Consider the following 18,351-nt stretch of genomic DNA (forward strand, 5'->3'; position numbering starts at 1 on the left):
CCGACGCTAGGGAGACGCTATAGTGTGTGGTGGCCCTAAATGATTTTTGCCCTATTAATTTAATTTGATACACATCGGTACAACCTCTAGCGGCAAAGGTGTAAGACATGTTCGCCTTATTGCAATTGCATAAGGTGCAAAACTTTTAAATATATTTTTGATCTTAGTGTTCCACCGGCATCGTACACACGGCGCGCTGTTTTTAATTACTTTCAGGCTTCATACCAGTAATTAATTACTCACACGACATTTTTGGCGAGTTTCCGGCTTTATCAGTTCACAGACTATAAAACACAAAAATAGTCACAACCGAATACAGAACCTCCTCCTTCTATGAAATTGAAGTCGGTTAGTAAAATATTTTAAGGCTACAAATATAATGATAGTGCCATGCCTTATGGGAAACGATCGCAGAGATAGTTCAGAGCCGGAAACCGCTACCAACTTTTAGTATGTTGTTGGGCATGGCATTGGGTCTCCAAAACTGCCGGGAGACGGCGGCGCCGGCCATCTACTTCAGCGGAATGACGTCATCAAAATGACTCCCGCTTCGTTGCGAATATTGCATACTGCACCCAAACTATGCATAGCACATACACGTGTGGGGTATTAAATGAAAGCCAATTAAATAAACTATATTTTATTTATACAAAGTGTATCAAAATATGCAACAGTTTCAGAGAAATTTACAAAATAATAAAAATTACGTAAAAAAATATTCGATTATTTGGGTTTTACAACCAAACCAAAAGTCGGACGATAAAGCAATGTACTACAACATTAAAGATGACGTCTCAAGCCATACACTGATATCAATAAAATCAAAATTGGACCAAATATGTGGAAATTATGCATCAAAATGTAGATATTTGCCCATACAAATGCATAAAAGTTTAAAAAATCCAAATTGGTTATTTTCAGGATAATCCGCATAAGCTTCTTGTATGTTATTTGCAATATGACCTGGATTCTAAAACTGCCGGGAGACCATCTTTATTGTCCCCCAGTCACGAATTATGAGGTCATACAAATAATCACTGCCGAATTTCGTAAAATGTAAATTATAGCTATACTATGAGTCACACATACATGTGTGTTACATGTAATGAAAGGTTATTAAATTTAGTATGATTCACCTAAACATTATTTGTAAAAAAAATGTACAGTTTAAGAGCTAGAAACAAAGAAATACCACTTTTTATGGAAAAAGTAGATGTATATCAATTTTATAGCTAAACTAAAATCGTCAATAAAACGTTGCATATAACATTTAAAAAACCAGTTATTCAACTATACATCACAGTTTAAATTTTACATTTTCGATAAAAACTGTGGAAGTTGTGGAAAAAAAACTAAAGCGCGCCAACAATTCTACCTTAATGCGCTCATATTATGCAAAGAATAGTTCTATTGATCGAGTATTAAATGAATGAACATTACATAAAACACATGAAAACGACATTTTTGAATGGAACCATAATTAAAAAAATAATAATTTACTTGATAAGTAAGCAAAATACTGTTTCTTTAAGTGCATAATCTCCTCCTTTCAAAGTCGGTTTAAATGTGGTTTTTGTGACCTGGGCTACAAAGACAAATAAATTGACACCTAATTTATCAAAATCAGTTCAGTAGTTTCATGCAAACGGTACCTACACATGCACGCATAGTTCGATAGCAAATTCTGCCGTAGTCGGACAAAAAATTAAAATTCAATAATTAGACCTTTACTATTATGGCCTGGCGAGGCTTGGCATCAAACGTTGAAACCCTCAGGCCGTAGATGTTAGCAGGCCTAGCGGGCGTCGCCTCGATGAGTTAGCAAGATGCCTTATGGAAGCTTCGAAGGACCAGAGGGGTGACCTGTATTTCGGAGGATCAGAGGGAAAATTCTGCCAGCCTTCTCAGCTCAGCCTTGAAACCCTTGCACCACTCAAGATTCCACTTTTATAAGAATACCCAACTGGCGCGAATTGGCGCAGAATAGGGCAGAGTGACGCTCTTTTGTGTCAGAGGCCAAGATCCTCTTTGCTTTGGGTCACTGAGCCAGTGATGTATGTATGTATAAGGCTAATCGAGGCTTAAATATATAATTATGTATCGCATTAAGTGAACTGATATGGCATTTACCTCGATAAGGCATTTTGTATTAGGCATGTACCTACTTACTGGCATGTAACTTCACATTTCTCTAATAATGTAGCGTAAGAGTCTATTTCATATTAATATTTACCGCGACTACAGCAGGAACTGCTGTCTACGTATGTAATTATGAATTTTTTACATGAAACAACTGATCTGATTATGATAAATGAGGTGTCAATTTATTTGTCTTTGTAGCCCAGGTCACAAAAACCACATTTAAACCGACTTTGAAAGGAGGAGATTATGCACTTAAAGAAACAGTATTCAAGTCAAGTCAAAAATACTTTATTCATGTAGGCCTAGTAACAAGCACTTATGAACGTTTTACATAATAATATATTATCTTAAGCTAATTATCAGAGCAATTTATTGAAGTTAATATTATTCCATAGTAATATTGGATTATTATACAGATCAAATTTAATACTAAGAATTTCACAAAAAGATCGTCAAACATAAAAAAAATTTGTATAAAAAATACTAGTCTAGAATGTTTCTAGAATAAAATCTAAATGTCAATAACAAATGTCAATAAAACTTAACAAAGAAGTACATACATTGAATTATCTATTTCGAGTCACCATTAATCCCACGTTGTTTTATCACTCATGTAGTCTTGTGTGGTATAATAAGCTTTAGAAATAAGTTTACGCTTTACATAATTTTTAAATTTATTAATTGATAATTCAGTAATATGGTTTGGAAGTTTATTATAAAATCTTACACAATTACCCATGAATGATTTTTTAATTTTATGGAGCCGTGTGAAGGGCACTGCGAGCTTATGTTTATTTCTAGTATTAATATTATGAATGTCACAATTTTTCCTAAAATAAACAATATTTTTATGTACATACAGAATATTCTCATAAATATATTGACAGTGCACTGTCATTATGTCAATTTCCTTGAATTTATCTCTAAGTGAGTCTCTATGGTTCAATTTATATATTGCTCGAATAGCCCGCTTCTGCAGAACAAAAATGGTATTTATCTCTGAAGCACCGCCCCACAGTAAAATACCATATGCCATAATGCTATGGAAGTAACTAAAATATACTAATCGAGCTGTTTTCACATCAGTTAACTGACGGATTTTGCTCACTGCAAAAGCTGCAGAACTCAGTCTACTCGAAAGAGTAGCAATATGGGGACCCCACTGAAGTTTAGAATCTAAAGTTATACCAAGAAAAACTGTACTATCAACTAATTCCAATTCCTCATCCTTCACAATGACACTTGTTTGCACATGCCTTACGTTAATACTAGTGACAAACTGAATACATTTAGTCTTTTTCTCATTTTCTCTCATTTAACAATAAATTATTAACATTTTGCTTACTTATCAAGTAAATTATTATTTTTTTAATTATGGTTCCATTCAAAAATGTCTTTTTCATGTATTTTATGTAATGTTCATTCATTTAATACTCGATCAATAGAACTATTCTTTGCATAATATGAGCGCATTAAGGTAGAATTGTTGGCGCGCTTTAGTTTTTTTTCCACAACTTCCACAGTTTTTATCGAAAATGTAAAATTTAAACTGTGATGTATAGTTGAATAACTGGTTTTTTAAATGTTATATGCAACGTTTTATTGACGATTTTAGTTTAGCTATAAAATTGATATACATCTACTTTTTCCATAAAAAGTGGTATTTCTTTGTTTCTAGCTCTTAAACTGTACATTTTTTTTACAAATAATGTTTAGGTGAATCATACTAAATTTAATAACCTTTCATTACATGTAACACACATGTATGTGTGACTCATAGTATAGCTATAATTTACATTTTACGAAATTCGGCAGTGATTATTTGTATGACGTCATAATTCGTGACTGGGGGACAATAAAGATGGTCTCCCGGCAGTTTTAGAATCCAGGTCATATTGCTAATAACATACTAGAAGCTTATGCGGATTATCCTGAAAATGACCAATTTGGATTTTTTAAACTTTTATGCATTTGTATGGGCAAATATCTACATTTTGATGCATAATTTCCACATATTTGGTCCAATTTTGATTTTATTGATATCAGTGTATGGCTTGAGACGTCATCTTTAATGTTGTAGTACATTGCTTTATCGTCCGACTTTTGGTTTGGTTGTAAAACCCAAATAATCGAATATTTTTTTACGTAATTTTTATTATTTTGTAAATTTCTCTGAAACTGTTGCATATTTTGATACACTTTGTATAAATAAAATATAGTTTATTTAATTGGCTTTCATTTAATACCCCACACGTGTATGTGCTATGCATAGTTTGGGTGCAGTATGCAATATTCGCAACGAAGCGGGAATCATTTTGATGACGTCATTCCGCTGAAGTAGATGGCCGGCGCCGCCGTCTCCCGGCAGTTTTGGAGACCCAATGCCATGCCCAACAACATACTAAAAGTTGGTAGCGGTTTCCGGCTCTGAACTATATTCCCATAAGGCATATGACTATTAATAGGATAGTAAAATGTAATAAAATTGGTAATCATTTCACATTAAAATGGTGTTATAATTTTGGTGATCATTCATTATTTTAGGGTGGTAAAGTAGATTTTTTTGGTATTAAATTTTATTAAATCTGGTGATCAGTTAAATAGCAGCCATATTTTAAAATATGGGATCATTTCCAGTGCTCTCTAGTGGCAAATGCTGCCCCACTGTACCATAAATAGCCATAACAACAATTATAAAACTCATTCAATTAGCGACCGTATTCTCGCACAATAAATTCCAAATTCAAACTGGTTTGTTACGACTTTTATGCTAAGTGAGGCAGTGTAAATCAGCCTCAGAAATTAATCCCATTATTATTTAATTTCATTCACAATACCCGTAACCGCCATAATGTTAGGCTGTATACAAACTTGCGAACATTGGACACTGGACATACATATCGTTTCCGGGTGAATCAATTTTTTTTTACACTCGTTGCCATGGTTACGGTGGCATGGGTCACTGTTAAATCCCTAGCTGGTTTTCCGTCAAAAGTAATCAAACACTACCAAACATGCATTGTAGTTGTTGTGATAATTATTAGACCAAGCACGATAATATGACGTGGAACAAGAGTTATTCTAACAAACTGTGCTACTATTGCAATTAATGAATTCCATTCATATGAATACATTTCATAATTTAATTTTAATAAAATGACACTGATTAAAGTCGTCGCGCCATCTTCGCCTGAGCCTACCCGTAGGTACCCGCCCACGCCCCTCATCCAAAACATAATGAATTCGATTCATACTGTGTCCATGCAATTTTACAGTTCGTTGTATGGATGTTTGCATCATATGTTGCCTGTGAAATAAAAAAAATAATAATGCGTTAAAAATAACCCATCCACTCAATTCCTTTGCTGCCTTCAAATTACAAAATAAGCTAACATTTTCACATTTAAAATCCTTTGAACTTCTGAAAAGCTTTACAAATTGAAACTTTTAAGATTTATTTGTTTTTCTGTCATTTTTATCCTTTTAATAACGAATACACATCAGCTCATCACTCACGTCTGTCCGTGGCTTAAGGCGATGTGTACACAAACCGAAATTGCGAATCGCGTTTCCACGTCCATCAGTCAATGGGCCGACGAATTGCATTTTAATTGCCTTTTAAATTCCTTTCATTTCAGTAATTACGAATGGTTTGATTGTCAAGTTTGCTATTTGTTAAATGTAGTAGGTAAATAGGGGCAACATTTGTGTAATTCTATTTATAAAGGACACTACATAGGTAATTCAGGCAGATACCTAATTAAGTTCACAACTAAGGACTTTTAAACACTACCCATGAGCTCCATCATCCGACACATGGAGATGGTGGGAAAAGCTCTTGAGAAGTTGACGGACTTTTCCTAAGGGATAATTGCACAAAAGATCGAAGTACCTATGTCCGCAAGGGCCCCCGAAAACGCTTAGGTAAGCTCACAACTGACCCGTTCAGTCTTGACATTATAATTACATCATGCGTTGTCGAATTAACTTAACTTGAAACTTTGGTAAATCCATTCGACCCTCACAGAAAATATGGTATATTTGCTGTGAGGGTCGAATGGATTTATTACCTTAATACCAAAATCGCATATTTAATCTGACGGATGGATTTACCCGAGTTTGAAGTTGAGCGACTCAATTTGAGTGTCATCGGCAATCGTTACCGATATTTCAAACTTCCGTCTACAATTTTCTGAGGGCCTACCGCGAACCATGTTCGACGTGTGGCCTCCCTACCCTCCCAACCATACTTACGTACAAATTTACAAGTGCGACAGAAAGGTAACACGTCGAACGTGGTTCGCGGTAGGCCCTCTGCTTCTATAATAACGATCGAAATGGCTAGACAAAACACTGTAGTCATAACATAATAATTTAATATTACTAACCGGTTTTTTATAATACGAAATTAATGTCAGTGTATAGCCACGTCAGCATCACATACAAGTTATAGAAAACTACTCGTACCTATGAAATATGGTATTTATACCTACCTCACCTGCCTATCATATATTTTGGCAAAAAAAATTTGGCAAAGAAAAAAAATGATACCTACTTATATAATATTTTTTATTTTCTTTTCAATATGAGGTGCAATCCATATGGTTTAAATCGTTACTTTAAAAAAACATAATATGAAAAGCGGAACTAACAACATAACACAGTCAGCAGCAGAAGTTGCTAACCGGGCAAGGTGTTCAAAATTACCTTGACACGCTCTTATTCTCTTAACAATAAAGTCGCACTTAGCAACATCTGCTGCTGACTGTACCAACCAAAACTATGAAGCGCGGTTGAAATAGTTATTTGTACAACAAGAGATCAAAGTTTGATATTTCTTCGAGTGCTTATTTTGAGTCCCGTGCAAGCGAAAGATTCTATAATAGATTCACGAGCGTAGCGAGTGAATCTAATTTAGAATCTTGAGCGTAGTAAGGGATTCAAAAGCGCACGAGATGTAAATAACTTTGATCTCGTGTAGTACACAAAAAATTTCACCCTAAGCAGTGAGAACATACCTAGAGGGACAGAGATAATAGAACCCAAGTATCGAACTTGTATTAGACCCCGCATGTTGAAATGACTCAAGGCTGGAGCATACTGCGGCGAGACCGCGCGACACCGTGCGGCGGCGTCCTGCTGGCCGCCCGCTCGCACTACGCAATGCGACGTCGACGCGACTTCGAGACGGAAACCGGTGAAGACTTATGGGCATCACTAAACATCAATGGACTTAACTTGTATGTATGTGTCGTTTATATAAAGCCTAGTGCAACAGACAATTGTTATATGGACTGGTTTTGTAAAGTCGAATCTGTCAGCAATTTTATCAAATGTCCCATACTGGTTTTCGGAGACCTAAATTTAAATAGCGCTTCACAGAATATTGTCAACTATTATAATTATTTCTTAAGTTTCTGTTGCATGAAAGAGATGAATGATGTGATGAATGATAGGGGAGGTATCCTGGATGTAGTTCTAACTCGGGAGTGCGTTGGTGAGGTGAGAGTGACTCGTGCTGATACAGACCTGGTGTCTCTCTCTGGACGCCTACCACCCACCGCTAGACATAGATATCACATTTAGTGCCAAGGTAAGGTCACGAACGCTGGATCCTAGTAACGTAAATGTAGATCGCGACTACAATTTCAAAAAAGGAGACTATTCACGTCTATATGATTTACTTAAAAGCGAACAGTGGCAAAATGTATTTAGGGAATCTGACTGCCTAAACACGGCTACGAACCACTTTTACGAAACCCTGTATTCACATTTTAACGCCTGTATACCAAAGAAACGACGCGCAAAAGGTCGTAGCAACACGTACCCCGTTTGGTTTAATGGTGAAATAATAAGGGACTTGCGCCGTAAAACGGAGTTACATCGCCGATGGAAACGCACTGGTGACGAGGACGCCGGTCAGCTGTACAACACCCTACGAAATGATTTAAAGGTAAGAACAGTAGATGCATACAACATACATATGAAACGCATTGAAAATAATATTAAAATTAACCCACGGGATTTCTGGCAACACATATCCAGCTTAAAATCCAAAGGCGGTATGGTACAGTCTGTTACGTACAAAGACGAAGCGTACAGTGGCATTGAGGCGGCAAATGCATTTGCTAATTACTTTAGTAGTGTATTTCTCCCAAATAACCCTACTCTCAGCACCGACAGCTGTTGCAATGCACGTGAGTCCCTTACATCTAGCAGTAACCTAAATATACACATCCGACGTATTACTACAAAACAAGTCTGTGAAGCACTAAAAACTTTAAAACCTCACAGTGCAATTGGACCCGATGGAGTGCCGCCATACATCCTACGTGCCTGCGATGGTATCCTTGCCAAACCGCTGTGTCATATTTTCAACCTTTCACTTACAAAACATACATACCCATCCCCATGGAAACTCTCCCGGGTCACGCCCATACCGAAAACTGATGATAAGGTAAAAGTGGATGGGTATCGACCAATAGCCGTTCTCAACTCAGCAGCTAAAACTTTTGAGACTATTTTACATAAGGAAATTTACCGTCAAATCGATCCATTCATCTGCGACGCCCAGCACGCTTTTAGGTCAGGCAGGTCAGTGAATACTAATCTGCTGATTCATGTTGACTTCATCAGTAAGTGTCTTGATAACGGTACCCAAGCTGATGTAATTTATCTCGATTTCCGGAAAGCATTTGATACCGTTGACAATGACGTACTTCTATCTAAACTATGGAGTATAGGGTTCAACCACGAACTGCTCGCTTTTTTTGCTGACTATCTAAAAGACAGGACACAATTTGTCAAATATGGACCCTATATTTCATCTCCGTACCATACTCGATCGGGTGTAAGTCAGGGATCAAGCCTCGGACCTTTGCTTTTCTTAATAATGGTCAACGATCTTGTGAGTGACCTCAAGTACGCCAAATGCTTACTATACGCGGATGACCTCAAGCTGGTGATGGATATCGAACAGGAGTCGGATTGCTTAAAGCTTCAGGAGGATCTCGATCGGGTATATCGTTGGAGCGTCGCGAACAAACTTCACTTCAATAACAGCAAGTGCCAAATAATGACATTTACACGTCGTCAACGTCCAATTAGCTTCAACTATGAAATAAACACTCAGGCGATAAATCGTGTAGTTTCAGTTAAAGACCTTGGAGTCAAGTTTGACCGCGAGCTCACATTCCATGAGCACATTAATAGCCTCGCCAAAGAGTCGTATCGTAGGTTAGGTTTCGTGATGAGGAACGTTAGGGACTTTCACAATGCCGGCGTCATCAAACTCCTCTATACGGCTCTAGTTCGTTGCAAGCTGGAGGCTGGCGCCTGTGTCTGGAGTCCTAGTGAGGCCAAGTATAAACTTATTTTAGAAAAGGTTCAAAAAGCTTTCCTGCGCTTTTTCTACAAAAAGCTCTATGGATGTTACCCATTTATGTATCCGACTAAGTTTTTACTTGGCGTTCTAGGTCTTAACTCTTTGGAGGTTCGTAGAGGATGCGAGCGGTTGGTAACAGTGTGTAAGGTGCTTAGTAACAAAATTAACAGCATGGAGTTACACAATGTTCTCAACTGCATAGTCGTGCCTCCGAATAACTCTCGCCGGCGACCATACCTACAGCTGTGGGACGGTACAGGACCGCGCGCAACCGCTGCGCGTCGCAACTCGCCGCTGTGCGACATGATCAACTCACTCAACGGGCTCCTGCGCACGAATCCACAAGTGGATATTTTCATAGATAAGTGGCCTAAACTAATGTCCAGGTGCCTCGCTTATTGTGAGAGTGAATGAATAGATGATGAATGGAAAACTTGTAATGTGAGATTTTATTGTTATAATTGTATACTTAATTTTTAATGATGTTATAATGTGGTTAAGTTTTTTTTTAAATTCTATTGATATAATTGTATAACTTGTATAAGTAGTAGCAAGTGTAATTGGTATAAGTATTACTGTAACCGTTCTTGTGATATTAATAATAAATAAATAAAATAAATAAATGACACTTGAATGACATTTTGTCTCACTCAGTGAGCAAAATGCGATTTTGCTTACTCATTTCGTCTCACTCAGTGAGCAAAATGCGATTTTGCTCATTGAGTGAGACAAAATGACTCAGTGAGCAAAATCGCATTTTGCTCACTGTTTTTAAGAAGCAAAGTACCCTTGTTCGAGCTGCTGAGGTGAAAAACATTTATCTTTCAAATTTTAATTATTGTGCACTGTTCATTGCTAAGCATTATTACTATCCATTTTTAACCTCGACGCTTATTTTCTGCGTAAAAACATGTACTCACGCTCGTATTTTATGTACAAAAACCTGGGCGCCAACGTTCAAACTAAAGGCATAATTTAAAGCTCACAAAAAAAGAAAAAAAAATCAAAATGGCGCATTGCGCCTCTTTTCTGGCGATTTCGGCTGTAACGAGCTCTCGGCGGCTGAATCGCGTCAAAGACTGCTCTAATGGGCTCAAATAAACTTAACTTGCCTCTAATTGAAGGCCCTGAATCTAAATGTATGCTAAATATTAATAACTGAGATTTAAGGTCATTTTTTAGGGTTCCGTACCCAAAGGGTAAAACGGGACCCTATTACTAAGACTTCGTGTGTCCGTCCGTCCGTCCGTCTGTCACCAGGCTGTATCTCACGAACCGTGATAGCTAGACAGTTGAAATTTTCACAGATGATGTATTTCTGTTGCCGCTATAACAACAAATACTAAAAATAGAATAAAATAAAGATTTAAGTGGGGCTCCCATACAGCAAACGTGATTTTTGACCTAAGTTAAGCAACGTCGTCGGGCGTGGTTGGTACTTGGATGGGTGACCGTTTTCTTTTTGCATTTTTTTCCGTTTTTTTTTTGCTTTATGGTACGGAACCCTTCGTGCGCGAGTCCGACTCGCACTTGCCCGGTTTTTTTTACTCTGGGGGCTTTACGTGTTATTTGAATGAGACTGTAAAACTAATAAAAATACGTAGTACGTTCGACTTCTCGCAAATCTAAGAGCAGGAGGCGTACCGGCAATTAGGATTGTTCATTTTTTTTCAAATGTTCTATTTCGAAAACCATTTCGAGATATAAGGTTTTTAAACAGTTTCCCACATTTGCTGCGATATAATAATTGAGGATTGAAGATATTTCAACAAATATCCTTATGACCTTAGTTTGACCTTCTCCTGGGCTGAATGTAAAGTCATTGCATAATAAAAGTTATCGAACCATAGTAAATAAATCCGTCACTCACGTATTGTCAAAGTTATCATTGTCATCGATTGTCATAACAAAATTTTTCAGTTAAACCGCTGCGCTTGTTTGTTACAATTTGATTTATAATTAATACCTAAACAGTAGATTTCATTGCTTAATAATATATCAAAAACCTTGTTCCTATGTGTGGGAATGATTCACAAAAATAATAGTTCGAATCCACGAAGACCTACGACGTGAAAGATGGTGCCGTGAATTAAACTTGGAATACCTACCTACCTCACGTGTTACACACAGTATTGCTGTGAGAATCACGTCGATGTAAGTATAAAATTAATATTAATTTACTACAATTAAGTATTTAAAAGCTCACTTTATTGGTAGGGTCGTGGTATCTATTTATTTTCTGTGGTAACGTAGCCAGAGTCTCTAAAGGCAAACCGTTAAACAGAGATGGTGCCTACTAGAAAGAAGGAATATACAAGAATACATAGCCATACTCAAAATTCAGCCTGAAACTGCTTTAAAAAGATATAATTTCTAATTTCCAGGTACATGTTGCAGTTCAAGCTGCTGATATCATGGTGGACAAGACTTAATAAAGAGTTGTGAATAATAAAACATGTTTTTGTTTACCTACTTTTTTATTAATTTGGGAAATATGTTATATATGTTTCCAAAAAAAATAGTAACTTTACATTAAACGTATGTTTATCATGTTCTGCACGAGCATCTGACAATGATGGCTTCTTGTTGACCATCCAGAAGAGAAGTGTATGGTTTGTTATTTACTCTGTTCCCAGGCATTATTTACGGTCGTAAAGTATTACGACGATTAATAATTAATATGACGTTCGTTTCAATACAAAATGCTCAACTTTGTTCTGGGCCCAAGTGCAGTTACATATCTCACAGCTGTATCTAAATAGGAATCACGATGACCTGAAATAATAGGATATAATTAGCAAAATTGGCATGTTCCTAATATAGTAGTATAAGTATGTAGTACAATATCCAAACAATGGTGACAAGCCGGTAGAAAGCACCCACTGGGTGCTAAGCTACCTTTAGCAATGGACGCTTGTAACGATTTTATGAATCCAATCTTCTTTCAAATCGAATCAGTTAAAATATATATGATGTAGGTAACTTACATTTGTATTTTTGCTCCCTTGATTTCAGCCAAGTTATGGTTGGAGTTGGATGCTATATGGATACATACTCCAATAAAACTAAGTTATATTATATAACTTAGGCAGATTTCTGGAATCAGCTTTCTCAAATTTATAGCGTAGATATTTTGAAATTAATGATTCAAAATAAACGAGTTTTCCATTCCAGACGATTGTTATTTATAGAAACACGTGACACTGACATTGTCGACAGGTGACATTACAATCAATTGACATTGACAACTATTTTTTTAATGCTTGTTGTTGCTTGTGCATTATCCTAATCAGCCGACGACGTGTAATTTACGAGAAGTCGTATCTCATATTTTCAATAAATTATAAATATTCAACCGAGCCACGAATTACTAAATCATTCAAATTGGTATCTTAAATTAACCTATATTTTCAGAAAATAAAATAAAAATGGGGGTCTAAAAAAAATGAACAATCCTAATTTCGAAAAATCTAAAATCATTCTCTGCCTCTCTATATATTACTCTCGCATATTCGTATTACTGAATCGCGATTAGAAAGGGATTGAGATAGCTGTCAATCCATATTGATTTTGACGTAAGTGTATGGAAATCTGTTATTTCTAATCCCTTTCTGATCGCGGCATGATAATATATGCGAACGCTCGTGCGTTAGAAGGCAGATAACGATTTTCTAATTTTAATATTGGCCGTAGGCCCTCAGAATTCCAGGAGTTAAGGTTCATTGTATGACGCACTTACAACATTCGGCTTTAAATTATAGGTACCCCCTTTTTTCAGATTAGAAATTTTATAACCTAAAGGTAGTGGCAACATTTTTGCTCCAAAATTAAATCTGAGTAACTATGCTATATATATACATATATATATATATATATATATATATATATATATATATATATATATATATATATATATATATATATATATATATATATATATATATATATATATATATATAGTGTCGTTTACATATGTACTGCAATAATAGATATCATAGGAAACCTACTACCCTACTACTACTTAACAAACCGTACCTTCCTAAAAAACTGTAGGTACTATTATTTAGATAGGTGGATGTGAACTGTGGGATATACATGCACGGTTTAAGTAAAATGAGAATTTTCTTGGGACGATACCGTGATACTATACTACTTATTTGATAGCTGTCTATAAGTAGCCACAGCTGGGCAAAAAAGAGTAGAAATTAAAAAGTTGCAACACTGTAGTGTCGTCCTGTTTTCTTATATAAATTGGTTTGAAAGGGACGACACGACACTACAGTGTTGCCACTTTTTATTTTCTACTCTTTTTTGCCAAGCTGTATATATGTACTTACCTAATGTTTCCCAGTCCAGTGGAAGTCAAGATGGTACCGAGCGAATACCTTTTTTATGCCAGTCAAAATACAGAGAAATACGAAATTGAAATTGTTGGAAACTGGACACTTGGCAAGGTCCCAAATTGTTGCCGACCCTCTTCCACGTGCTACACAGACAGCGTTTATTAAATGAGTTTTATTTTAACAAAAAATACACACTTATTAACCCTTAAATTGGCAACGTACACTACGGTGTACACTAATCTTTAAAAAAATACTGGCATCAATTAAAGACATTATTTTAATAACTTTTATCAACATGTCAAAACAAATTTTGTAATGTAGGGTAGGAAAATATATTGACACAAATAACGCGTTTGTAAGCATGTCAGTGTTAAAATGAAGTCGACTCGGAAACACTTGTCGTTACCCCGGGTAAGTTTTTAATTTTTTTTTAAAGATTTTTATACTAAGACCACGCATGTTGTTTGTGTTTATTTATCGCCAAGGCCTTAGTAATCAAATGATATATTTCAATACCGTGTAGATTTCAAAACCAAACATTTAAAGACTCATTACTTTCTATGTACACTGTGGCTACCGTTGCCAATAACACTGTAAACAACCTTAATCAGCTGACGGTAACCACAGTGTACATTGCCAAATATGTAGAAAACTTCTTTCTAAAAGTGTTGGTATCCACAGTGTACATTGCCAGCTTCATAGTATCGTTCACTTTTCTGTTTTTTTGGTAATTTTGAGGTTTCTTTTTAAAAACTGTCTATAGTTTTAACCTATTTTATTGTTTTTTTTCTGCAGAGCGTAAATCTAACGCGTTCACACAAGATTTTAGCTTTGGTACCAACAATAAATGCATGTTCAGACGATGGGTCTGCTTCCGAAGATGAACCTAATTTTTTGCAAGAGCCTGCTTTATCCGATTCCGATATAAGTTCTGATGCACCTTCACTAGATTCATCATTTGAAAGGCTAAATTTACTAGATAGTAGTAGCAGTACTTCTAATGATTCTGACGATTCTTTTGAAACAATTACTTTGGAAAATAATACAGCCACAACTGAAAATATACCTCTTACGCCGATATTCAATGAAGTGTTTCCGTCTACTTCCAAAACCAATTACGACATTTTGCCATCTATAGATTCTGTCCAATCTATGCCGACGCCACCAGCCCCGGAGTATTCCCCGCATCCAACACCATTGCCAAGGGCAACAAATAACCGCAACAGACGCAAGAAAAGCGTACCTAAAATTACAGCAATAAATAACCGCAACAAACGCAAGAAGAGCCTACCTAAAGTTACAGCAAAAAAAGTTAAGAAAACTCGGTTGGTTCTTAATTTGAAGTGGTTAAAAACTACGCTAAAAAATAGAGGTTTTATTGATGAAAATTTGTACAAAGCTCCTAATGTTCGATTAGAAACAGCTTTAAACTATTTGTATCTTTTCTTAACGCCGGACATTATAGAAGATATTGTGCATAATACCAACTTGTATTCGGTCCAGCAAACTGGCAAGTCTATACAATTTTCAAATGGCGAATTAAAAAAGTTTTTGGGCATTGAAATTTTAATGGGCATCATAAAAATGCCCGCATATACCGATTACTGGGCCAGGAAAACCCGGTATCCTCTGATAGCTGACGAAATGCCTCTTAAACGGTATCAACAAATACGACGCAATATTCATTTTGTCGATAACTCATTTCAAAATACAGACAGATATTTTAAAATAAGGCCCGTCATGGAAAAAATCCGACTAAATTTTCTGAAACTTGAAGAAGAAGGAGAGTATTCAATAGACGAAATGATGATTCCTTATAAAGGTACAAAAGCTGGAAATAGACGGCAATACATACAAAATAAGCCTAAAAAATGGGGCTTTAAAAATTTCGTACGTGTCGGTGTTTCGGGACTAATCTACGATTTTATAATGTATGGCGGCGATGATACTTTCCGTGGGTATACTTTTACAGATGCAGAGGAATCAATTGGAATTGGTGGAAAAGTTGTTATTTCACTATGCAAATCAATCCAAACAAAACCGGCCGTTATATTTGCAGACAATTTTTTTACTTCTCCAGAGCTGGTTTATATTTTAAGAAATGAATATGGCATATTTAGCCTTGGCACAATTAGAAACAATCGCCTCCGAGGCTGCCAAGACTTGTTACCATCAGACAAGGAGATGAAAAAAAAACCTAGAGGTAACAGTGCACAAATTGTCTGCAATCAAAATAACTTAGCGGTAGTAAAACGGTCCGACAACAAAGTGGTGACGTTTATAAGCTCATATATGGATTCTCATCCCATAGAGACAATTAAGAGATACTCAAAGGATAAGAGAGCTAAAATTGATGTTCCATGTCCACAGGTAGTAAAACAGTATAACAAACATATGGGCGGAGTTGACCTGGCCGACATGTTCATATCATTGTATCGGATCCCTTTTAAAAGTAGACGATGGTACCTGGGCATATTTTCTCAGCTGATCGACATGTGCATCAATAATGCCTGGATTTTATATAGAAAAGAACATGGGCAGAATAAAACACCTTTAAAAAACTTTCGGCTCGAAATCTATGAGGGATTATGCAAATTTAATAGAACGGTTATTGACGAAAACGGTGAAAATATATCGAAAAAGCATATCATACAAAAACCAGTGATAGAACGCCCGACGGACTGCATTCGGTACGATAATGTCGGCCATTTTCCTGAAATCGGAGAAAAAACAATGCGCTGTCGGTTTTGCAAGGACGGCAGAACAACTATATACTGCATAAAAGGTAATATGCCTCTTTGTATTGTGGCAGGAGAGCGTAAAAAAAGGAACTGCTTTAGACAATTTCATACAAAATAATGTCTAAATATAATTAAATGATATTTTTTTACTACTAATACATTTCTATTTTTTTGGCGACGTTAACCACAGTGTACACTTTAAAATTAGGCCGTTTCTATGCTAAATTGGCAACGTGCATTGTAGTGTACATAGCTTTTCACGAAAACGGAAAAGCCTAGATTTTTTTCATTATTTTTGTAAGGTGTTAGACATCATAATAAAGTAAATAAATCATATATATAAACGTTTTTCATTAATTTTAAATCTTGCCAAATTAAGGGTTAAAGTAAAACGCTTACAAAAAAGAACGAAGGTGATAACCTGATAACTTAAGCGCTCGGTTGTTTTTTGCGATCAACGCTGCGTTGAACGCATGCGATCAACGGAATGTAGGAAAAATGGCATTTTAAGCCAAGCGCGCACCACGATTTTTTGTCGCGCGATAATTTAGTCGCAGAAATGTAACGTATGGGTTTATATGGCGGTGCGCGCATATGCGACAAATAAAATCGCAGCGATTTTAAAATTGTGATTTGTTACATTTTTCCGCGACAGCGCGCGACGCGATTGTCGCAAAGTGAATTGCAGCATACGAAGCTGTATGGCCCCGCGCGCACTGCGATAATAAAATCGCAGGCGGGACCTCAGTCGGCATTTCGCTCTCCAAGCGTCAACATATCGGAACCTGCTTCTCCAATGGAGTTACAAGATGAGACGCTAGATGTTGACCGTTTAATTATAGAAATAGAAGGAGATCACCTTTGTGGTATAAATACTCAGTCATACAGCGATTGCATATTGTTTCACGACAAGCGACTGGTACGACATCCATGTCGAGAATGAACAAATCGTCGACTTTTTCATCGCAGTGCGCGCACTGAATTTTCTGCGATAAATTACAGCGCGATTCTAAAATCGTGTCGCAAAAATTAAAATCGTGGTGCGCGCTTGGCGTTAAATCAGAATATCTGTATCTGTCAAACATATAAAAACTCAAAAATGCTCGTTTTCCCAGAGATAAGACCTAGCTAGACCGATTTATCGCCCCCGAACCCCCATATATCAAATTTCATTGAAATTGGTAGAACCGTTTCCGAGATCCCCGAAATATCGGTCTCCCAGATATTAACCATTAATAACCGTTAAAAAATATAGTTAACAGATACGCAATTGCCGAAAAATCAAACGAAATTGATCACTTCGATTCGATCAGTCATCAAAGTAAATAAAATTATACAAATTTGATATTGGTAGTGACTACTGGCTATATCCATTTTCACAGAAAATTGGATTGCAATCGAAGCCCGATTAAATTTTATTCCCGAATATTTACTAGCACTTAGCAGCCAACAATCTGAATATCTTGAATAAAATTGGTGTAATTTCTTCTCTATTTTGTTGTAATTTAAATAAAAATACGAAAATTATATTAAAGGGCGACTATATTTGATGATATGACAGATGTGAGTGAAAATTTGGTGACACATTTCTTTTTACTATGTTAAATTCAAATTTATGTCATTATCGAATACATTAGGAAAGTAAAAAGGTTGCAGTCTGAACATGCCGCCCGCCAAGAACGACTGTTCTTAACTAACTTAGATTACAATGCAATGCTGATATTAAACTAAACAAACTACT

The 18,351-nt window shown here is 36.2% G+C and overlaps 3 protein-coding genes across 3 annotated transcripts in view; 2 read left to right on the forward strand and 1 right to left on the reverse strand.

Moving 5' to 3' along the window:
• LOC134665446 (thioredoxin domain-containing protein 17-like) overlaps positions 1-18,351 on the reverse strand; it is a 325,334-nt gene that overhangs the window by 190,192 nt on the left and 116,791 nt on the right. The gene's annotated exons all lie outside the window — the stretch shown is intronic.
• LOC134665424 (SEC14-like protein 2) overlaps positions 1-18,351 on the forward strand; it is a 127,294-nt gene that overhangs the window by 9,048 nt on the left and 99,895 nt on the right. The window lies entirely within an intron of this gene.
• On the forward strand, positions 14,804-16,860 carry LOC134665615 (piggyBac transposable element-derived protein 3-like). Its single transcript, XM_063522577.1, has one exon. It carries the CDS (start codon positions 15,022-15,024, stop codon positions 16,726-16,728), a length of 1,707 nt encoding a protein of 568 aa, XP_063378647.1. The 5' UTR covers positions 14,804-15,021; the 3' UTR covers positions 16,729-16,860.

This window comes from Cydia fagiglandana, chromosome 6, assembly GCF_963556715.1.
Source record: "Cydia fagiglandana chromosome 6, ilCydFagi1.1, whole genome shotgun sequence".
Lineage (NCBI taxonomy): Eukaryota > Metazoa > Arthropoda > Insecta > Lepidoptera > Tortricidae > Cydia > Cydia fagiglandana.